The sequence below is a fragment of the Oncorhynchus gorbuscha genome, linkage group LG25 (assembly GCF_021184085.1).
Source record: "Oncorhynchus gorbuscha isolate QuinsamMale2020 ecotype Even-year linkage group LG25, OgorEven_v1.0, whole genome shotgun sequence".
In the NCBI taxonomy this organism is placed as follows: Eukaryota; Metazoa; Chordata; class Actinopteri; order Salmoniformes; family Salmonidae; genus Oncorhynchus; species Oncorhynchus gorbuscha.
In genome coordinates this window covers 7099087-7123724 of record NC_060197.1, presented here as the reverse complement: position 1 = coordinate 7123724, position 24638 = coordinate 7099087, and the positions used below count along the sequence as shown (strand labels likewise).

The window sequence follows — 24638 nt, the reverse complement described above, 5'->3', positions numbered from 1 at the left end:
TTAATCCTGATGACCTGAGGACAGGGATGATATTCACATATATGAATATAAACATATATGAATTGTATGAAAAAAGAGACCAATGTGCAAGCTATCCATTAAAACTGTTGACTGTGTGTGCACTGTACATAAACACTCAAATATTCTAGTTTATGAAAATCTTTAAATCATGATGATGAATCAGCCCACTAAATCAAAAGTTGGAGATAGATATGTATGTAATAGATGATGAATATGAAGACACATAGCCTACATGTGCCACATAAATTATGCACGAGCGCTTCGTGGACAATAATTCTATTTTCCAACGCCTATAACAACTCATCCATGAGATTTCTACACATAACAAGCTTTGAGAAGAGCGGGTGGTATGAGTCTTGTTCTATCTTGAACTACTAACCAAGCCTTAAAGAGATCAAAATTCAATCCCATTCTAAGAAAAGTATAAACGATGACGTTATTTGAATATGTGCCCAAAATCCTTAATGAATAACTTAGGATGAGGAGAAGGCAAATGCTGCCCCAGCTGTTTCCTGTTGAAAATGTCTGTGTAATGTAGATACATGTGAGGGATTTTCTCTCTAAATCCGTCTCCTGTTCGCTAAATCTCACTTCTCCAAAACGAGCCTGCGCAATGGAACAAAGTCGGAATATTGAGATGTGACATTGCCTGCATCTTATCCACTTTCTCACTGTTTTTAATGACTTCAAACAAGTTCATTTTTGCTGGGCTTTGTCGTGCGGAGACCCGTGGGGATGTCTAGCGGTCATTTCTTCCAGTGGCATTTATGTGATGTCTTCAAGGTAACTTTAAATCATTTCATTTGACACCAGATTGTCACCTTACTTACTCTTTTTTTTTTTTGTTTTTTGTTGCAAGAACCAAACTGATTTATTTGCAGTATCAAAACACAAATGAATAAAGACCCATGTTTGATTATAGCATATGATTTTAGTTCAGGGATTTAATTAATTAATTAAGGTACAAATCGGTTTTATTATAGACTATTTCAAAATGACTATGAGAACATGTCAGCAGGTAGATGTGCATACATTTTCTGTGAGTGCACGTTTGACTGTTTTCACATAGACATTCTTTGTAGCCTAGCTATAACATTTACTTTAATTGACTTTACGAAAATAAGGCTATGTTGGCCTGTCTGCGTGCATGAGTTAACACACTCGTGTGGATGTTTCAATGCGTTTCCAGCATGAGTTTCGACACGTTTGCGCAGTGCGCGCTGACCGGTGCCGTTTCCATGAATATAAACCACTAATGTTGCTGCATACGTTACTGAACTTTCAAAGTAATTTCTGCTGACTCCGCATTTGGATACCACATTGGATTGTAGGAAAACAAACAATAAGGAAGGGTTTAAGTCGTCTAAGAAGGCACACTTTGGGCAGGATGACTATGTGGTAGCGGTTGTGATGTATATGAATCCTGTGTAAATTATCTTTATTATGTAAATTTGTCCCGTTATGCTTCATCTGCTGGGTTTGGCGCGTGAACCGTTTTCCATCTCATGTTTGGATAGGCAAGATCCTTGGCTCTGTGGCTCCTGTCCTGAACGATCGTTTTTGGAGCTGAGAATGAGAGAAACCAAGGGCATCATTACATTATCTTAAAACCATGCCTACTTAAGAAGATAAACCACTGTTTGTGAACAAACGATTTTAAAGATATCTTATCGCATTGATTGATTTCTGCATTAGTTTTATGCATACCTTTCTCTCTCTGTGACTAACTCCTATGCAATTGTTCTTTATTATGACACCCCAAAAGTTTAACTATCGGGTTGTGACACATAACTGTCTGATGGCTGCGGGAATATGATCAGTGAAATAGACTACAGACAAGATAATAATGTGTATGTGCTTCGAACCGGGAAAGCACTCTCTCCTCGGGAAGCGGCTCGTGCAATCACCGCTCCACACATTCTAATATGCTTGTAAGGGTTAATGCACTTCAAGGGCCATACGTACGTAATTCGTGCGTAAATCGTGACCAAAACTCATAGACTGGTATTATTGTAGGCTCTTTGTATTATGATTGTGTGATTGGTTTGGACGTCACGGTTCCATAGACACCTGTTCCTTCACCTATTGTGAACCTATTAGAAAACCTAGCTATATATTTCGCAAATGTATAGTAATCAAAATGACGAGGATGTTGAAATAGGCTGGTGAAGGCATATGAAATCACTGCCGTCAAGTTATACTGACACTGGTGAAATAGGATATGGAAGGTGAGACTCACGACATTCTCTGCCTGCCATGCCCTACTAACTGTGCCTTTCTCCCCGTTGAACGCAGAGTGCGATGTGCTGTGTCTCCTGTACCCACACCCTCTCACTGCTGCTGTGCGTCCTAACCCTGACTTCGGCGGCAACAGGGGCGGGGCCCGAGACCCTGTGTGGGGCGGAGCTGGTGGACACGCTGCAGTTTGTATGTGGAGAGAGAGGATTTTATTTCAGTAAGTGCACCTTTTATTTATTCATAAAGTATTGCTGCTGCTCCATTCTCCCAAAGCGCTAATGCCGCAACCTCATAAATGAAACAGTATCAGATCTCTCTCATCTGGCCTTCCCTTTCTAATAACCATTCCCTCTGTCTTTTTCCTCACTCCTATGAAACATTTCAGCTGTAGACTTATCAGATTTGAAAAAGTTGATGAGTATAGAAGCCTATGTATATTTAGTCTCTATCCTTGATTGTGATGGACTACTTACTCACTTAGAGGAATGGAATATATAGAATCACGTGATGCAATGCCCTTGAAGCAGGAGTGAGGTTCTGGGGGTTGCTGAGAGGTAAATGAAGTATAGAATGATGTTAAACAGCTATATGTATATTATGCTCATTGAAACGGCTGCTGGGTCTATGGGGATGGGGTTATAAGTGGAATTGAGGCTGACTATCTGTAAGAAGGAGGAGGGAAAGACATAAATGTTGCAGTGAACTTTTTTTCCACCAGAAATGGGGAAAGCTACCCAAAGAAAACCATCCGCTAAGAATCCAGGACTTAAATCTCCTATTTTCCATTGGAGGCACAAAGGCCAGAACAACATGCAATATATGGCAGTGCTGAGCTGTGTCAAGGTGTTGCGTTCTCCCTCTCATCAGTAGCCAGTGTTCCTATGACATGGACCCTGATCCTTCCCTCAGGGGACTACTTCTTCCCATTAGAACCATGGAAAGGTTCTCAGAAAGGTTGTGGTTTGGCTCATTAGTGCCATATACTGAATGTGGTGCCTTGAGGCTCCCTAGCTGGCATTGAATGAAATCACTGCACATTCAAGTGTCAAGTCTCTCTTTACCACCTCTCCAAGGCTAAACTATTATTGTGCACCATCTTTTTGCATCTCTGACACTGACATATCAATACAGCTCAGAGATGTCAATCATCTTGAAAGAGGCTCTATGCTCCAACTTAATCAGACTTAATTGAAAGTTCTCCCGAGGGGTGTTTTTTTTTTTGACTAGTTGTGACAGAGTTGAGAATATTTGAGTGATAACAATTCTTCTGGGAACTTGATGAAATATTTAATATGTGTAAATACGTTTGATGAGGTGGGAGACAATCTGGGAGATTTGATGATGTGAGACTGAAAGGGGTGTATGTGTTCTCTGAGTGTTTAAGGGATTTCTGAACCATTTGATCAATCAGGCTACTTCACATGGCCTATGGAATATAATCTTGAATTGCCAGAACTTGCTGCATTGCCTTGTATTTGGAATAGAACTGTATCTTCAACAAGATTATTCTATGATGATTAATTGATGAACTGAACAATGGACATAATAGAAAATCATTCCTATCATGAACTCACAGACCTCAGATAGACCTTATCTGGCTCTGGGAATTCAATCTGTCAAGGTTTGGAACTAGACTGCATACCTCCATGTGACTATATACTGTACTGTGCGATCATTAAGCTGCAAAGTGCCCATCCATCAATGCCTTGTTCTCGTGTTAAAAAAGGTACATTGAGTCGAGGACATTTCAGGCACACTCCATCCTTTCTGGAAAGGAACAGTGAGGTATGTACAGCAGGTGGCTCGCTGTGTGGACAGTATGTCTCTCTCTCCTGCTGTCAGATGGAACCACATGTATAACAATGAGTCTTTAAGTGAGATATCTGGGTTATCCATTTTCGTCTCTGTCGTCTCTTGCACTGGGAAGTGTGACAACTCTGTGCGGTCGTCGTGTCTGGTCTGCTCCCAACCTGAACTCTTCTCCTCCAGTCTGCTGCACCATGTTGAACTTGGTAGCCACCGTAGTGATGATGTGTCCCCAGAGTGTTGCAGCGACACTGGGCTTTCTGCGGGCTGAGACGCAGGGCCAATCCACCTTACCCACCATGTCACTGCTAAAGTAGCCGCACTTGCATTGCAAGACTTCATATTTCATTACCTTGACAGAAATGTGAAATACTACTCGGTGGAAAAATATTTTATTGAAACAAAATGTGGTCTAAAGAAGGAAAACTAAATCCACAACCGTAGTCAGTTTTTCCAATTATTAGCCTGACCTAGAAATCCTCAGTTGTCTTAGTAATGCTTTAGCAGGCAAACTCCTCCCGGGTTGAGTGGAGTAGAGTGGATATACAGACATACCGTGAATCTGGTCTTCGTGGGGGTCTTTTGGACAGAATCTGGGTAACCCCAGCTTGCAAATAGGAACACTGGACGACAGGGAAATTGGGAGGAATATCGGTAGGAACAATCTCTGATCAGTGGGGTACTGTAGATTCTCTGGAAGACATAAATCAACTCTTCCTGGGCTTTTATTCTAGATCACACCCACTTCCTGTAATGTACTCTGGATGAAGCTGGTTATTCTATTCTGAAGAATTTCCTCTCACCGTCTTAAAGTGAACCCCTATGAAGCACCTACACTCCAGAGCACTAGGATGTGGAAAATTACAACGGACTAAAATGACACACCACCTTTCTCTTAGTAACTCCATAAATACAATGTCATGGCATATACCAAGTCTCTAATGTGGATGATGCTGGGAGTATTCGTAAATGTATTAGTGATATACATTTGAATCAGAAGGAACCATGTCAGGGTCAGAGATAAACCTATTCAGAAAAAGGCACAGAGATTCAGCGACACAGGGCAATAGACAAACAAGTCTTGTCCTTTTTTGTCTCATAATGCCATGTCGTAAGCCACTAGCTCAGAGAGTTGTACATGAGATACATTTATAGTTGAGACGAAAACGAATTCAGATTGGCACTGTGCCATCGCCCTCCCAACAGCATGTAGTTTAAACAGAATGAGCAACAGAGGGGAGTAAATTGCTTTTAAGCAGCCATTGATGAGCCATCCTATCCTTTCTCAGCCTTGTTTGTCTCTCTGTGTCTATTCTATTTGAAGCAGCTGGAGTAGGAGAGTGGAGAACGTGTAAACAGCACATCAGCCTCACTACCCACACAGCTAGGCCTTGTCCCGGAGCAGCAGGGGATTATGGGGGATTACAGGATGATCAGGATGCCCCCCTCCCCTCCACCTCCCCACCTCTCTAGTTTTACACACTGGACCTGAACACACACACACTCAGCAGAAGGCACTCAGCACTAAAGAAAGAAAGGCCTCCTGCTTGCACTTTGTGTGCACTTTGTCACTGTGAAAAGGTGTTGTTTTTCCATGGAGTGCTGAAATGAGAATGTTGACCCTCCTCACTAAAGAACTACTCTGCAGAACAAATAGACATCTCAGGAAAAGGACAGAATGGGGATGTTAGATTTGAGTTCTGTCAGTTTGGAGTCAAGACACAAAGGTTTGAGTTGAAATAAACCTGTTCTATTGGAGATGTTGGCCAGGCTTGACCATAAAGAACTTGTACAGATATTGTGCCCACATTATTATAGTCTACAGTTTCATCTGAGGCCTCTACTTAGGTCTAAAACCGAAACTTAAACCCTGGTAAATGGTTCCTAGACTGTAACTAGCCAGAGCTAGCCAAGCTTGCTATGTCACATCATTTTGAACTGCCTGGCCCATCCAGTTTATCCCATCCCATGAGACCCTAACTCACTGAGTTAGGATCCTAAATGCTCTTACATACTGGCTTTTAATTGCCTAACAAAAGCAGACAAAACCTCAGTTGAAAATGTGGGGGAAATTTAGCTAGGCTATAAACTCTTTGTGGTACCAGTGATAAAGGGGTAGTTTCCAGGTCTATAGCAGCTTTCGTAGACCCCGACAATCCATAAACTCCCTGACACTCCACAAGCAGTGCGCTGCACCGGTTCCAATAATTCACTGTTTCTTACTATCCACAGCGAGGCTGTAAAACTCGGATCCTTTCTGTGCCCACTCTGGAGGAGAGCCTTGTCTTTTCAGCCTTACTCGTTTGAGGAATGTGAGCTATGTGCTGCAGTGTCTCCAGCATATCTTTATCCAAGTAGCAGGATGGAGCAGTGAGTGGCCTGCCTCTTTGACTTTTGTCTCAGAGGTCATTCAAATATACTGAACAAAAATATAAATGCAACATGTAAAGTTTTGGTCCCATGTTTCATGAACTGTAATAAAAGATCACAGACATTTTCCATAAGCACAAAAACCTTATTTCTCTCCAATTTTGTGCACACATTTGTTAACATCCCTGTTAGAGAGCATCACTCTTTGCCAAGATAATCCATCCACCTGACAGGTGTGGCATATCAAGAAGCTGATTAAACAACATGTTCATTACAAAGGTGCACCTTGTGCTGGGGACAATAAAAGGCCACACTGAAATGTGCAGTTTTGACACACAAGACAATGCCAGAGATTTGTTGTCCCTCAGTTTTGAGGGAGCGTGCAATTGGCATGCTGACTGTAGGAATGTCCATCAGAGCTGTTGCCAGATCATTTAATGTTAATTTCTCTACCATAAGCCGCCTGACAACGCCAGCCCAGGACCTTCTTCACCTGCGGGATCGTCTGATACCAGCCACCCAGACAGCTGATGAAACTGAGGAGTATTTATGTCTGTAATATAGAAATTTTGGGGGGGAAAACGTATTCTTATTGGCCGGCTTATCCCCTTCCAGGCCCACCCATGACTGCGCCACCTGCCCAGTCATGAAATCCATAGATTAGATCCTAATGGATTTACTTCAATTGACTGATTTCCTTATATGAACTGTAATTCAGTAAAATCATTGAAATTGTTGCATGTTGCGTTTATATTCTTTACTTTGGAATGTATTCAGACCCCTTGACTTTTTCTACATTTTGTTACATTACAGCCTTATTAAATTGATTAAATTGTTTTTTTCCCTCATCAATCTACACACAATACCCCATAATGACAAAGCAAAAAATCTTTTTTTTTGTTGAAATGTTTGCAAATTTATTATAAATTTAAAAACTGAAATATGCCATTTACATAAGTATTCAGACCCTTTAGTTAGTGCTTTGGTGAAGCACCTTTGGCAGCGATTACAGTCTTGAGTCTTCTTGGGTATGACGCCACAAGCTTGACACACCTGTATTTGGGGAGTTTCTCCCATTCCTCTCTGCAGATCCTCTCAAGCTCTGTCAGTTTGAATGGGGAGCGTTGCTGCACAGCTATTTTCAGGTCTCCAGAGATGTCAGATTGGGTTCAAGTCCGGGCTCTGGCTGGGCCACTCAAGGACTTCAGAGACTTGTTCAGAAGCCATTTCTACGTTGTCTTGGCTGTGTGCTTAGGGTCGTTGTCCTGTTGGAAGGTGAACCTTCGCCCCAGTCTGAGGTTCTGAGTGCTCTGGAGCAGGTTTTCATTAAGGAACTCTATGTACTTTGCACTGTTTATATTTGCCTCAATCCTGACTAGTCTCCCAGTCCCTGCTGCTGAAAAACATCCCCACGTCATGATGCTGCCACCACCATGCTTCACAGTAGCCATGGTGCCAGGTTTCTTCCAGATGTGACGCTTGGTATTCAGGACAAAGAGTTAAATATTGGTTTCATCAGACCAGAGAATCTTATTTTTTATCGTCTGAGAGTCCTTTAGGTGCCTCCAACTCCAAGTGGGCTGTTATGTGCCTTTTACTGAGGAGTGGCTTGTGTCTGGCCACTCTACCATAAAGGCCTGATTGGTGGAGTGCTGCAGAGATGGTTGACCTTCTGGAAGGTTCTCCCATCTCCACAGCGGAACTCTTGAGGTGGCTACAAACTTCTTCCATTTAAGAATGATGGTGGCCACTGTGTTCTTAGGGACCTTCAATGCTGCAGAAATGTTTTGGTGCCCTTCCCCAGAGCTGTGCCTTGACACAATCCAGTCTCAGTACTCTACGAACAATACCTTCGACCTCATGGCTTGGTTTTTGCTCTGACATGCACTGTCAACTGTGAGACCTTATATAGACAAGTGTGTGCCTTTCCAAATCATGTCCAATCAATTGAAATTACCACAGGTGGACTCCAATCAAGCTGTAGAAACATCTCAAGGATGATCAATGGGAACAGGATGTACCTGAGCTTCATTTTGAGTCTCATAGCAAAGGGTCTGATTACTTATGTAAATAAGGTATTTATGTTTTTTTTTAATTGTACATTTGCAAAATGTTCTAAAAAATGATTTTCGCTTTGTCATTATGGGGTATTGTGTGTAAATTGATGAGGATTTGTATTAATTCAATCCATTTTAGAATAAGGCTGTAACTAACAAAATGTGGAAAAAGGTAAGGGGTCTGAATACTTCACGAATGCAGTGAACATAACAAATAAAATCTCATAGCAACTTCAGCATGATCATGAGCACAATAATGGTAGTTAAAGGTACGGCTTATATTCCAACACATGCCTCTCTGCTGTTGTGGCACTACCATCATGCTGTGGGCGGCTGGTAGCCTAGTGGTTAGGGCGTTGGGCCAGTAACCGAAAGGTCGCTAGTTCGAATCCCCAAGCTGACAAGAATCTGTCGTTCTGCCCCTGAACAAGGCAGTTAACCCACTGTTCCTAGGCCGTCATTGTAAGTGAAAATGTGTTCTTAACTGACTTGCCTAGTTAAATAAAGGTTTAAAAAAATAGACTGCCAAAAGGTCAATGCTGCTTGATGAAAAGATCCCTCTTGCTTGTGTGCATCTCAGACAGGTTTATCTTAACAGGCTGCCTTGCTCTTCAGCTAAGACATTGTTGACTGACCTGACAAAGATCCCAGTGGGATCAAAACCTTGCCTTGTGTGCATCTTAATAAACCACTGGGGAGCATTACAGAGTTGCAGACATTCCTTCTTTCAAGTCATGATGGAGCCTCTCTCTACGCGGCCAAACAGTTGTTATGCAGCACTTAGTCTCAATCTAATCTATTCAAACTCATTCACCCTACCAAAAGGGGACACATGGCCCCCTTCCATCCAATAGATGCATGCAACAACACGCAACACCAAAACAAAACTGCACCCTAATCTGTAGTAGTGGGTGTCTGTCTGCGACACAGTGACACAAACAAAAGACGTGTAGCCTACCGCTAATCTGCCGTGCCCTGAATGTCTGTGACCAAACTCCAAAACAATAGCCTTTACCAATCACCACGGATCCCCCTTCTCAAACAGCCTGTTTCTCACACCACCGACCGGGCTGGATGTCCACACCATAGGGCAGGCAGGAGAAGGTGGTTTGTCTGAGTTTGTTTACAACAACAGCACACAGGACGCCAACTCTTTGTTCATGGGGGATTACAGTCAGTGATCCCTTGAAACGTGGCACTTAAAACCTTCCAAAACCTATTCCACCTGATTACTGATGCTTTCTGCTTTTTACAAACCAGCTACAGCTGATTCTTCTACGTGTTAAAATCTGCATCCAGATGATTTTTCTCTCCTCTCCAGCTGTTTGTTCAGAAGGTTACAGGTTATATTGAGAATAAGAGCGGATGTTCATTTGGAGGGCCTTATTGGGAGGGATTGGAAAACAGGGCCAGCACAGTCGACTCCTGGCTCACAATACAACCTGTCTGATTGAATAATCAGAAGCTTGGCCTCGCAAGATGGTTTCCCTCATCATGAAAATTCCTTGTTATACGTCAGCAACAATGGTTAAGTGACAATTTATCATGGTTTATTTTGGCTTAATTACAACATGCCATTCAGTAAACGGGGGTTAAAGATGCACTCCGCGATCTTAAGCACAAAAGATTGCATGAATTGGATTTGTAACATATCAAACAAAATGGAGACCAAAACAAATTGTCACATACACTGGATAGGTTCAGTGAAATGTGTTGTTTTAGAGGGTCGGCCATAGTAGCATGGCGCCCCTGAAGCAAATTAGGGTTAAGTGCCCTGCTCAAGGGCACATCGACAGATTTTTTACATTGTCGGCTCAGGTATTCAAAACAGCGACCTTTCGGTTACTGATAAAAATACTCTAACCGCTAGGCTACCTGCCGCCCTACACAATGGAATGACGTAGTGCACAAAAAACAGGGACCCGTTTTGGCTCGTGAGCGCCCCTATCAAAACTACTGGCTGAAATTATACGAAAGTTCGAGAGTACATCTTGAACTGGGCCCAGCTGAGGACACAAAGAAAGATGAAGTTATGAAAGTCATAAAATAGTCTTCAAACAATGAGACCTGCTACCTTTCATTCTCAAGGTGAAAACTGCTGTATTCCACATGCAGTTCTCATTGTGAAGAGGCTATAATATGGCCTGATTACTTATAGCCTACATTTTGGTGGTCAAATCCTCAAAACAATGATTGACCTTGTTGACCTGGACATATTTCAAGCTCATCATACAGGGGATGTCTGTGGTCTATAACTATAGACCTTGGGTGAGAACTAGCTCTTTGTACTCTAAGACTTAGAGCACCTTGCCTGCTGAATCAACTGTTCTTGCTGTCCAGTGCAGCAACTTCAACCTTTTAGCCAGTATACAACCATCTCACCTTCAACCTTTTAGCAAGTATAGAACCCCCCTAACTTCAACCTTTTAGCCAGTATAGAACCACCTCACCTTCAACCTTTTAGCTAGTATAGAACCCTCCCATCAACCTTTTAGCCAGTATAGAACCCTCACACCTTCAACCTTTTAGCCAGTATAGAACCATCTCACATTCAACATTTTAGCCCGTATAAAACCCTCTCACCTTCAACATTTTAGCCAGTATAGAACCCTCTCATTTTCAACATTTTAGTCAGTATAGAACCCTCACACCTTCAACCTTTAAGCCAGTATAGAACCCTCACGTTTTCAACTATCCACGAACACACACTGTATCTCATCATCTGACTTGAGATCAGTGTTTTCTCTCACACAGTACAACTCCCTCCATAATCTTTCTTCACACTGTACCCAGGGTCCTGACTGAGAACTGTGGAGAGATGCATCTGTTTCTGAATTGGAGCTCCTCTCTGTCCAAAACAACATTGTCAAGATAAGGAAGGCATAGAGCAGAAGTTAATGCACTTTGTCAGCACTGGCAGGCTCCCAGGCCAAGAGCTATTAACTCTGAAAGGGAAAGGCATTTCCTCCTTGTAAATGCCATATTACATTATTATTATTTCATTTGGTAACAGGGAAAAGCCTATCAAGGCTATATTGCCCGAGGTGAGCAGGGAATTGTAAATGGAGAGTGGGATATTTTTTTAACGGCCACTGAAAGAAAGTGGGTTTGGAGAGAGGGAGTCGAAAGATGTTGGAATTCAGGTGTCAAAGCAACTCCTAGCTTCCTCCTCCCTTCCACTCACATCACTGTACAAGGTGAATTGGGTTCTCAGAGAAGTGCTCAGATTCCGAGGGGAGCACGTCTCATAATAATGGCTAGAATGCAGTGAATGGACTGATATCGAACACATGGAAACCATGTGTGTGATGTGTTTGATACCATTTCCTTTATGCTCTTCCTGCCATTACTATGACCCCCCCACACAATTGTGTCAACAACTGTCTGTCTTTTGCATGTATGGAAACTATGGGTCTAGTTATGGTTTAGGAAAGCCATGTATATTGTTAGTAAACAACAGCATGGCTGCATTGTAACAGCATCCGCAGTATCCAGAGTCCAACTGGCTCTGAGATTGTCAGCAATAAAGGGCTGCTGGGTTGCCAGGTGAAAATGTGAATGAAACGACCAACCCGTACGCCAGAGGGTGTGACTTAGGCCTGGGCCTACATTCTCTACAGGCTGATTGGGCCCGAGGGGTTGAGGTTTGGCCTAATGGGTCTAAAATGTCCGAACGGGATATTCTCAATGTTACGGTGACCGTGACCTTTTTTTTAAACTGCCTCACGGCTGCCAAAAAGGGTCCGCACAGTGCAATGGGATACCCTGTAAATTTTGCAGTGAAGAAATCAATGTCATTAACACTGTCCATATATCAGAATAATCAAGTCCACAACCTGGCCGTTAGCACTCAGCTATTGCAGGGCCCAGGTCCTGGCGCACAGCCACAAATGATTACAGCTTTTTGGAGTCATTCAGCTCACAGATATAAAACCTTCCAGGACATCTGCACTAAAGAAGTTGGTCCATATCCAAGACTGTAATGGGTTATGTTGTATATGATTCCATTGGCTCTTTTAAAGCACCTGTGGTTGACTTAACATACCCGTGACACAACACTTAACATGCCTATGACCTCTACTTTTACCTCAACGTTTAACTTCGACCTATAACATGAAGACAAACATACACGGAGGTCCAAAAATTATAATCCTAAGCAACAAGCTGTCTTCAGTTCTCTTTTTTATTTACTTACAGAACAAACTGGAACGACAGCTATCCTTGCTCTTTACATGCTCTCTGCATGCTCTCTACATGCTCTTTACATGCTCTCTGCATGCTCTCTACATGCTATTTACGTCTTCACATGTAGTAACACAAAATATTCTTCCTTTCCGTCCCTCAGGTAAACCAACGGGCTATGGCCCCAGTTCACGGCGGTCACATAACCGTGGTATTGTGGACGAGTGCTGCTTCCAGAGTTGCGAGCTGAGGCGGCTCGAAATGTACTGTGCCCCTGTCAAGTCTGGCAAGGCAGCTCGCTCTGTGCGCGCACAGCGCCACACAGACATGCCAAGAACACCTAAGGTTAGTACTGCAGTGCAAAACGTGGACAGAGGCACAGAGCGTAGGACAGCACAGCACCCAGACAAGACAAAAACCAAGAAGGTGAGCACAGCACCAAACAGATATACATTGTAAGAGGATGCACAGTTGACATCATCGAAACAGAATGGACATAGATATAGAACATTGTAGTGGGTCTTCCAGTATATTTGATTTTTAGATCATACAGTGCATTCAGACCACTTGACTTCTTCTACATTTTGTTTTGTTACAGACTTATTATAAAATTAATTTGATTGTTTTCTCTCATTAATCTACACACAATACCCCATAATGAAATATAAAACTAAAATATCCCATTTACATAAGTATTCAGACCCTTTACTCAGTACTTTGTTGAAGCACATTTGGCAGCAATTACAGCCTCGTGTCTTCTTGGGTATGATGCTACAAGCTTGGCACACCTGTATTTGGGGAGTTTCTCCCATTCCTCTCAGCAGGTCCTCTCAAACTCTGGTTGGATGGGGAGCATTGCTGCACAGTTATTTTCAGGTCTCTTCAGAGATGTTTGATCGGGTTCAAGTCTGGGCTCTGGCTGTGCCACTCAAAGACATTCAGAGACTTGTCCCAAAGCCACTCCTGCTTTGTGTTGGCTGTGTGCTTAGGGTCGTTGTCCTGTTGGAAGATGAACCTTCGCCCCAGTCTGAAGTCCTGAGCTCTCTGGAGCAGGTTTTCATCAAGGATCTCTCTGTACTTTGTTCCGTTCATCTTTGCCTCGATCCTGACTAGTCTCCCAGTCCATGTCGCTGAAAAACATCCCCACAGCATGATGCTGCCATCACCATACTTCACCGTATGAAGTATGATACTTCAGCGTACGGCCCTTCTCCCCTATTACTATTTGGCCGGGCAACCAGCTCTAATAAGAGTCTTCCTGGTTTCAAATTTCTTCCATTTAAGAATGATGGAGGCCACTGTGTTATTTTTAAATGGTCTTATTTAACCTTTGTTTTACTAGGCAAGTCAGTTAAAAACAAATACTTATTTTACAATGATGGCCTACCCTAGCCAAACCCTCCCCTAACCCGGACGATGCTGGGCCAATTGTGCGGACGATGCTGGGCCATGGGACTCTTGATCACGGTCGGTTGTGATACAGCCCGGGACCAAACCAGGGTATGTAGTGACGCCTCTAGCACTGAGATGCAGTGCCTTAGACCGCTATGCCACTCGGGAGTATTGAAGGTTCTTGGGGACCTTCAATGCTACAGACATTTTTTGGTACCCTTCCCCAGATCTGTGCCTCAACACAACCCTGTCTCGGAGCTCTACGGACAATTCCTTTGACCTCATGGCTTGGTTTTTGTTCTGAAATGCATTGTCAACTGTGTGACCTTATATAAACAGATGTGTGCCTTTCCAAATCATGTCCAATCAATTGAATTTACCACAGGTGGACTCCAATCTAGTTATACAAACATCTCAAGGATGATCAATGGAAACAGGCTGCACCTGAGCTCAATTTTGAGTCTCATAGCAAAGGGTCTGAATATTTATGTAAATAACGTACTTCTGTTTTTAATTTTGGATACATTTGCAAACATTTCTAAAAGCATGTTTTTGCTTTGGCATTATGGGGTATTGTGTGTAGATTGTGGAGATATTTTATTTATTTAATCCATTTTAGAATAAGATTGTAACGTAACAAAATGTGGAAAAAGTCAAGGTGTTTGAATGCTTTTCGAAGACACTATGTGTCAGGCTTTTTCCAGAGCATGCACTCCAAGTTAAGATGTTAAGGCTATGGCTTGCTGATGAGGACAGAAAACACCAGTAACTGACTTTTACCCCCTAGAGAGTGGCTAACTATTCCATTGTGGACAATAAATTACCACAGTGGAAAGCACATGTCTCATATCTCAACGGTTTTATTATTTTTCCTGACAGAAACCTTTATCTGGGCATAGTCACACATCTTGCAAGGTAGGCTGTTTGTCCTTCACTACTGCAGTGGTACTTTCCTACTTTAACTACACAGAACAAAAATATAAATGCAACATGCAACAATTTCTAAGACTAAACTCAAGAGTTACAATTCATATAAGAAAATAAGTCAATTGAAATAAATAAATTAGGCCCTAATCTATGGATATCATATGACTGGGAATACAGATATCCTAAAGAAAAGATAGGGGTGTGGATCAGAAAACCAGTCAGTATCTGGTGTGACCGAGATTTGCCTCATGCAGCGCAACACATCTCCTTCGCATAGAGTTGTTCATGACCCAACTCCAGCCACTTTAATAATGGGAATTGATGGGAAATTATGTAAATATATCACTAGCCACTTTAAACAATGCTACCTTATATAATGTTACTTACCCTACATTATTCATCTCATATGCATATGTATATACTGTACTCTACATCATCGACTGCATCCTTATGTAATACATGTATTACTAGCCACTTTAACTATGCCACTTTGTTTACTTTGTCTACACACTCATCTCATATGTATATACTGTACTCGATACCATCTACTGTATGCTGCTCTGTACCATCACTCATTCATATATCCTTATGTACATATATATTCCTTATCCCCTTACACTGTGTATAAGACAGTAGTTTTGGAATTGTTAGTTAGATTACTTGTTGGTTATCACTGCATTGTCGGAACTAGAAGCACAAGCATTTCGCTACACTCGCATTAACATCTGCTAACCATGTGTATGTGACAAATAAAATTTGATTTGATTTGATTTGATGCTTGTGATTGTGGCCTGTGGAATGTTGTCCCACTCCTCTTCAATGGCTGTGCGAAGTTGCTGGATATTGTCGGGAACTGGAACATGCTGTGGTACACGTCAATCCAGAGCATCCCAAACTGCTCAATGGGTGACATGTCTTATGAGTATGCAGGCCATGGAAAAACTGGGACATTCCAGCTTCCAGGAATTGTGTACAGATCCTTGCATCATGGGGCCATAGATTATCATGCTGAAACATGAGGTCATGGCGGTAGATGAATGGCACATAACAACGTTGACATCGGCGCAAACAGCTCACCCACACTTCTGCCCAGTTACAGTTGAAACCGGGATTCATCCGTGAAGAACACACTTTTCCAGCCAATGGCCGTCACTGGTGACAATTTTACCACTGAGGTCGGTTACGATGCCAAACTGCAGTCAGGTCAAGACCCTGGTGAGGACGAAGAGCAAGCAGATGAGCTTCCCTGAAACAGTTTCTGATAGTTGTGCAGAAATTCTTTGGTTGTGCAAACCCACAGTTTCATCAGCTGTCCGGGTGGCCGCAGGTGAAGGAGCCAGATATGGATGTCCTGGGCTTGCATGGTTACACGTGGTCTGCGGTTGTGAGGCCGGTTGGACATACTGCCAAATTTTCTAAAGAGGAATCATTTGAGAAATGAACATTCATCTCTCTGTCAACAGCTATGGTGAACATTCCTGCAGTCAGCATGCCAATTGCATGCTCCCTCAAAACTTGCAACATCTGTAGCATTGTGTTGTGTGACAAAACTGCACATTTTAGAGTTGCCTTTTATTGTCCCCAGCACAAGGTGTACCTGTGTAATGAGCATGCTGTTTAATCAGCTTATTGATATGCCACGCCTGTCAGTTGATGGATTATCTTGGCAAAGGAGAAATGATCACTGACATGGGTGTAAACAAATTTGTGGGCCAAATTTGAGAGAAATAAGCTTTTTGTGCATATGGAAAATGTCTGGGATCTTTTATTTCAGCTCATGACCAACACATACATGTTGTGTTTATATTTTTGTTCAGTGTAGAATATAGCATGCTATGATTGGTACCATGACTACCATCATATGTGATGCATACTTGTCTTTGTTATAAGTAGCTGTTTATACCGTCGTTTAGTAGATACACAGTAAATGACTCCTTGGCCAGGTTACAACAGAATACAGTCAGCATATATTGACTTCTTTGGTGAGAGGGAAGGAAATACAAGAACACAGTATTTAATTAGTAACAATCCCAGTCCAAACGAAGTAGTCAACCCAACCAGAAGAAACGTTTCTTTCCTCTCCCTTAGTTTCCCAATTCCACCTGTGTGTCCATGTCGTCCTTTTAAGCTTGGACTTGGTGCATTTTACAACTCTTCTCTTAAAAAAGAAAGCCATTAGAGAAGGGGCGGAGGACTAAGTGGTTTTTGTGGTAGACCCATGGGCACTCTCTCTCCCAGACAGATTCTACTTTCATACTGTACATTTTGTGCTGAAACCCTGGTCCTCAGATTGCAACAGATTTGTGGCATGCTAGTTACAGAGGGTAACGGCATGCATATAATCACATTGATTTATTCATGTGCAGAGGGACAGTGTGTTGAATGTCAGTGCCGCTCTGGTGGCTTGTGGTTTGAATATGACCTATCAGCTCTGGTAGGGAGGATACTCGATACTGTACTGTTTGTGGCTCTTTCACTATAGCAAAAGGTTATGAAATCATCACCCATTAATTGTACAGCTGTGTTGTTCTAGGCACAGGCACTGGGTTTTGACCCAAAGCTGTTTTTCTCCCACTCTCCTAATCCACTTATCTAATGTTTCTCCTCCTAAAAATCTGTTCCCCCTCCACCCTTTTCAGGAGGTACATCAGAAGAACTCAAGTCGAGGAAACACAGGGGGAAGAAACTACCGAATGTAGAAGACAGAATCTAACGGACAGGCGGACACGGATGAGAGAAGGGTGGGCCCATACCTGGTGCCCCTGTGGAATGGTTCACTGTAAAACAACAAAAGGTGGATAATGGTACAATGCTAATGGTAATAAGCTTTGTGTGTAATGTCTCTAGCTGAGAGGTGAAGTGCTGGGGTTAAATGAGAGGTATTTTTATTATTTTATACACTGCACCATTTCATATTGGAAGGAATTATATTCCATGTCAAACCAATGTAACAGACTAGTTTAGCTGCTTACACATCAAAGAGCTTCTTCTTCTTTTACCTCCATGTGTGAGCTGAGCTATAGTGTCCCTGGTGGCCTCTGATAGGCTCTGTGCTACATACAGCCAATAGGAGGGCAGCCAGCAGTTTTATCTGTCTGTCTATGGGAGCCAATGGTCCATCCTCTTTACCTGAACTCTGAAAGAGTTCAAGCTTTACACTGAGAGGTTGGGCCATGCAAAGTAGTCGGGCTATTGGATAAGTAATCTCCCCATTCTCATCTAACAACCACTGCTTTGATAATATATTAGAACCACAAGAGAATGTTATTTCAGCGTCAGTCAGTTCTGGCCAAAAGATGATTTCACAGTTGTCACGTGTTTCATTAAGGCTATTTATTTACTATTGTCTACTTCAACAGACAGTAAGCGTATTACATGCAACCATACCATAAGAACCTGGCTTTGAGGCAACGACATGACCAGAGACCTATTCTGATGACACAATCATCTTGTACTGCTAAGCCATTCTAGTGAAACTGACAGTAATATTACATTCTGTACTGTAAACAGAAAGTTTTGAGGAGATTCAATGTATATTTAATTTGTAAAGACTCACCGTAGATTCTCTGGGTCTAATATCTGGTCTGATTAAAAATGGATTCTAATGCAGAGGACAGGACAGAGGGGCGCTAAAAATAGCCAGCTACAGGAAGACGATTAATGATTGATTTCACTGCATTCTTTTATTTTGTCAGCTTAGGGAGGGACCTTTGCTTCTTCTGTATGAACATGGACTGCATGGATTTTTCATTTAAAAAAGCGATAAAATGAACTGCAACACATACAGTTCACTCAAGTGAATGATATGCAACTCAAATACTGTTAGAAACACAGCAACACACACCTACAAACAGGACTGCAGTTGAAAAATGCTGTGCACACACACACACGCAGTCCGTTTTGTGGCTAAGCCACTCAGAGCTCTGCTACTGTGAGCAAGGTTCACACACTGGTTCCATCAGACCACGTTCTGAGAATTCCTGTGTTTGCGTCAGGATTACAGAGAGTAATGGCTGTTTGCACAATCTGGATGCCTGACAGTCTTACTGTACCATTTCAGCAACCTGACAACCCAACACATCTCTTCCTCCTCTGTGTGTATAATCAACCAATACTCCCATTTATGTTATCCTACGCATTCTTCTACTATTATTGTACATGATGGTATCATATAGCAAAACCGTATTAAGAAAATCCTATCCACTGTATAATGGTGCTATTTTGTAGTTTGTTACTTGCAACGGTGGGCTAAAACAGGAAGAGAAAGAGAGATGGCAAAGCTTATCGTTGGAGGTCGTCCCTTTTGCACAGCCTTGTGGCCACCATTTTATTAATAGTGTTTTTATTTGTATGCGATTTCAATAAGGTAGTAGTATAAGCGAGCAAATGTCTTTGTGTGAACTCTGTGAATGCATGAAAAAAAAAGTATCATATTGTGGTCCCAAGAAGGCAAAACGCTATTTTTTCTACTGTTTTTAAATTATTGTTACTCAATATAGATCCCTATGCCAAATAACTTGACAAAAAGCACTGTGAACTGTGATCCTTCAATAATATTAAGGTGTTAAAAGTCATAGTGCACTTTTGTTTGTCCTGAACTAAATGTATGTAAACGCACCACATTGATGATCAGAAAGCCAAGGCATTGACGCTTACGAATATGTATGATTGAGGTTGAACGATTTGTTTTGTAAAACCATGTGCCCATGTGTTAAAGAGCTTAAGTGACACAGCGAATCAGATCTGGTTCTCAGCTCCCCACAAAGTAAGACATGTTTAATTTATTACAACCTTTTACAATTTTGGGCTGTTGATGCATTCGGACATCAATAGAAATGGGATAGAAATGATCAAAAAAAAGTATTAAAATGACGGTCTGACCTAAAGTATTAATGTGGTACTTATATCCTTACATCCATCAGCAACACACAGCTGTAATCATCAACACATACAATACAATGTAGTTGTTGTGTAGTGGTTAAGATTAGGCCTCCATCTTATCCATTCACATATGGCTACGGACGATATTGCCAGGTGAATTGAAAGCCAGGATGACCTCTATGGCCGCATCGCATTTGACCCTCCGTGAGATGCATGTATGTGGTTTTAAAATCTATTATCAGCACGATTGTCCTTCAGTGCCATATCACCAGACTGATACCAAAGATCTCAGCTAAATTAAGACACAATCTAATTTAACTTGCATTGTCAGCTTTGTATTTAATGAAAGACAGTTTAGGTAAACTGACAACTGTCAATCATAAGCTATCACATTTGATCGATGTCTCCATCCATCTGATCAGCTATGCTAATGCTGCTTGAGTAATACAAGTGTAGGTTTCCTTCATCCCCTGAAGCATACGCTGGTCAGACTGACCCCAGTTCAGTTCTACACTCTTATGCTTCGGCTGTCCCCACAGGAGAACCCTTTTTGGTTCCAGGTAGAACTCTCTGTGAAAAGTTTTTTTTTTGTGGAAACAAAAGGGTTCTTCATTGGGTTAACCTATGAAGACAGCCGGAGAACTCTTTTAGGTTCTAGATAGCACCTTTTTTTCTAAGAGTGTAGTTCTCCCTGAAACAAAGCTGAAGATGGAAGTTTATCATGTGGGACTTTGTGGGACTGTCAATACGCAGGCATAAAGGATAATAATGGTGGCCTCTTGAGGGGCAGCAACAGAGGAAAGCTATGAGCATGATAGAATCTAGATATTTAATCCAGTTATCTGACTCCCAAAACACTATTTTGACTGATTCTTTGTCACCATTTATCTCACAATTAGCAGATACAATGTCACAAACAGGAATGAAAACTGTATTTTGAATTACATATAGGAACTTGACTCTATCAAGCGCTCTGGAATAGGAAAACATTTGAATTGATTGCCATGGAATTCCAAAGCTCACCATCATCTAAGAAACTGTTTAATTACAGCGCTGTTATTTCTGGTGCTCGATTGCCTTCTGTAGAAAATGTTGAAATACTGACAGATTGTTCACCATTCCTGCTGAATAAACCACTTGTCAACATTATGACAACGTCTGGGCACTTATTTCATACCATTTGTCATGCTCGTGTCAGAATGTTCTGCAGGCACGTTGGAGAAACCTTTGAATACCCTCCATTAATAAAATAACACACAGATGTTTGTACCACTGTTACTTGGCAAGCAAACATAAGAAGAAAAACAAACAGCCAGGTGAACAGTTTTCTTTCTTGTATCAGTATTTGGAGTGTAATTGATCACCATGTCCCTTTCGCTTGATGGAAGGGAAAACCAACCAATCAACGTCAAGTATGAATATCCAACGGACGTAATGAAACAGAGAGGTCCAGGAGACATTCTACAGCAATGCATCTTATTAACACACAATTCTCCCTGCTTTGTAATTATAGCACAGTAAGCCATCCACAGCAAGGTCAGACCTGCAAAATAAACCTGGGTGTCACTGACATAGATATTAGTGTTGCATTCTAACAAAGCTCACTTTTGTCTCTCTGAGCATGTGCAAAAAACTATTTAAAAAATCAACTATGTCTGTCGGCCGTATGTCAACACACGATTCAGATTGGAGATCATTTCACCATCAGTCTGAAACTGAATACACACTGGATGACAAAGTGATACTTCCTAAAAGATGGCATGTTCCGCCAAGGCAAACAGGGTCGGTGTGGGTTCACTGAGGGGAGAGCTGTGCCTGTGTTTTCTGCTTTTTAGAGGACGGACGGCTCTGCAGTGACAGGACAAAGCTTTCGTTCGCTGTCAGCACTTTTTTATGAATATATAACCAAACATTTAAGTCATTTTCACAGATAAATTGGCCTTCTGGCTTCCATTCAGCAGACATAACAGTTTCAAGTGTGGAGCAGGGAGTTGGCAAGTGTCTGGCCCAGCAATCCTGGATGGTATTTCAGCCAAGCCTCTCAATGACTAATACAAGATCAATTATTAGGCCCGAATAGACACATTGCAGTTTGCAAGCTTGCACGATTTAGAGTTTAAATAAATCCCCAAGAAACCTCTGATGGATACAAGAGGCTGGGTATTGGGGTAACTGCATGGAGTGGTTTGGACCACAATGACCACACCATAACAAATCAGTTTATCATCATAATTCACTTTTATACTTCATAGTAAACTACTGATTCCTTACTAAATGAAATGTTCCTCAATGCTGTATTATGTCAAAAACAAAAAAATGCAGAATCTATATTTAACATCTGCGGTCTAATTCCTGATTTGTAATTCTGTAATATCATAACTAATCGTGAATTTCTCCATTGCACCTCTGCAACACCAGCAGAAAGATTCTGGAAAGAGCAGTCTCAAGTATCTATTTCCCATATTTATCAGATGGACTCTATGTGCTCTGGGCTTAGTGCACCTAAGGACACCGATTTTGGACCTACCCTGAAGTGGAAGCTCCAAAACCCTACTACAACTACATACGCTATTGTCTTTTAAATGACCTTGTGGTTTATTTTAATACACTCCAATTTCACTATTTTTCCTCTTGGTTGTTTTAGGGGGAGGGATGATTTGTGTTAGTCTGGCAAAATTCTACGTAGTTTTCATTTAATAATAAACTAGGTATCAATTACTTTTACAGTAGTATGAAGGACTGGCAATTGCAATTATTGTTCTCACTGTATATTAGTCCTTCAACTCAGCATCTTTCCCCATCACTACTGTTTCCTGTCTTTCTTCTCTCCTTAGGACACCAGCCAATGTGACAGTAACTTTGTATATCATTGGATTATGCATTTCCATTTCAAACTGAAACTCTCAGTTTGAACTTCTAGCCATACCTGGGTGTAGAAGGGGAAGGGACCCATGCCCATAGGGGCTTCTCCGTCTTATTTTTCCTCCATTTCCCTCAGCAGTGGAAATTCACTGAGTACTGATTATGGCAGGAGAGTGTTGGCTCAGCTGTGTGCTTTAAGAACCCATGATGTCAGACCCATATTTTCCTTGGAGAGCCTCTCATCAGCTGCATTGTTCCAGGAAACCATGGTCTGTTCTCTGGGCAACAAAGAGGCCTGCCCAATCGTAGCCCCTTACACCCACAACTCTGCCTGCTGCTATACAGTCCTCAAGGCCCCCACCTCCAACCATCCACCCCCACACCAGACAGACTTCAAGGCCCCCACCTTCATCTTCACAACAACAGAAATCTGTACACAGTGAGCATCCTGGAGCTCCTAGCATTACGTACTCCTCTCCCAGCTCTGTGCTGTTTTTACTATAGGAGTTGAGGGTTGGCGATGAAAAGCAGCGTGTTAGAACAGGACAAGGAAATAATATGTTGCTCCACAGAGAACCATAACATGATGCTGCTGATGGTGTCATCTGGCGAGGTCTTCAGAGGGTTTCGGTTCTGACTGAAAGATGTATTTGACCGGATTACAACACCGCCCCCTGACAGGTGACGCAAGCAGCAGCGAGAGATGATGGGAAAACTGTCCCCGCAGCCAGCCATCTCTCTAAGTTTTGATGGGCAATTAAGCTGTCAAACCCAGGGGGAAACTTTGAACCAAGATAGTAAACATTAAGGCTGTAGCGGCATACTGTGACAAGTCAATCAACAGTTTCATATATCTGATATATTTTGGCATACATGTCATTATTAGAAGTCATTATTCCCGAAAATAAAGATATCACCAGTGCCCTGTTTTTGTTCCACATAACATACACACTTATTTACCTCTCCTGATCCCTATGTTTGAGTTGTTTACTACCCAATTGAAATGTTTCATGATGTATTGGCTGAGCCAATAAAAATCATCAGAACAAGGTGCACAGATTCTCTGATCCAACAACTGAAGATTGGAAACGCTCATGTTCAACTCTCCCTCTGACTTCAAAGGAGATCAAACAAATATGACCGGAGAACACAAAGGACATCTTGCTCCTTTAAGATCCTTTTTAGCTATTCCCTTTTACGTTAATGTGCTATAGTTGTAGAATTATGATCATGTTTTCCTAGAAATGTAACTCAAGGGAAAGTAGCAAAACCCACAGATAAAGAGCCTGAGCCTCGCCATCTCAAAGGTCATTGAAGAAAGGAGGGGGTTCATCCACATATGCCTTAACTACAGGTTCTTCCAAGATTTACAAGCAGGGCTGATATAAGACAAATTGATATCAATTGTGTTTTTGGTGCTAAAATACAAAAAAATGAGAGAGAGAGAGAGCAAATGAGAGAGCGAGAGAGAGCGAGAGAGAGAGAGAGAGAGAGAGAGAGAGAGAGAGAGAGAGAGAGAGAGAGAGAGAGAGAGAGAGAGAGAGAGCGCAAATGAGAGCAGATGAGAGCAGATGAGCTCCTGCACCCTAAGACTAAATTACTCCCTCTGAATCTGGATCCTGGACTTCCTGACGGGCCGCCCCCAGGTGGAAAGGGTAGGTAAGAATACATCTGCCACACTGATCCTCAGCACGGAGGCCCCTCAGGGGTGCGTGCTCAGTCCCCTCCTGTACTCCCTGTTCACCCATGACTGCATGGCCAACACCATCATTAAGTTTGCCGACAACACAGCAGTGATCACCAACAACAACCTTTCCCTCAACTTGATCAAGACAAAGGAGATGATTGTCGACAACAGGAAAAGGAGGACCGAGCACGCACCCCATTCTCATCGACGGGGCT

At 42.1% G+C, this 24638-nt stretch overlaps 1 protein-coding gene across 2 annotated transcripts; it reads left to right on the top strand.

Moving 5' to 3' along the window:
- Nucleotides 1-511: 511 nt before the first annotated feature.
- igf1 (insulin-like growth factor 1) lies at nucleotides 512-21023 on the top strand. Of its 2 annotated transcripts, XM_046328313.1 has the most exons (5): nucleotides 512-804; nucleotides 2317-2476; nucleotides 12838-13100; nucleotides 14946-14981; nucleotides 17633-21023. In XM_046328313.1, the coding sequence occupies exons 1-5, from the start codon at nucleotides 757-759 to the stop codon at nucleotides 17690-17692; spliced, it is 567 nt and encodes a 188-aa protein (XP_046184269.1). In that variant the 5' UTR covers nucleotides 512-756; the 3' UTR covers nucleotides 17693-21023. The 2 variants fall into 2 exon arrangements, with proteins under 2 accessions (XP_046184269.1, XP_046184270.1); XM_046328314.1 differs by lacking the exon at nucleotides 14946-14981 and having other exon boundaries at nucleotides 518-804; nucleotides 12838-13019.
- Nucleotides 21024-24638: the final 3615 nt, after the last annotated feature.

Coding starts and splice junctions, on each gene's coding strand:
- igf1 (XM_046328313.1), top strand. CDS start 757: ATGTCTAGCGGTCATTTCTTCCAGTGGCATTTATGTGATGTCTTCAAG. Junction 805..2,316: donor ATTTATGTGATGTCTTCAAG/GTAACTTTAAAT, acceptor CGTTGAACGCAG/AGTGCGATGTGCTGTGTCTC. Junction 2,477..12,837: donor AGAGAGAGGATTTTATTTCA/GTAAGTGCACCT, acceptor TCCGTCCCTCAG/GTAAACCAACGGGCTATGGC.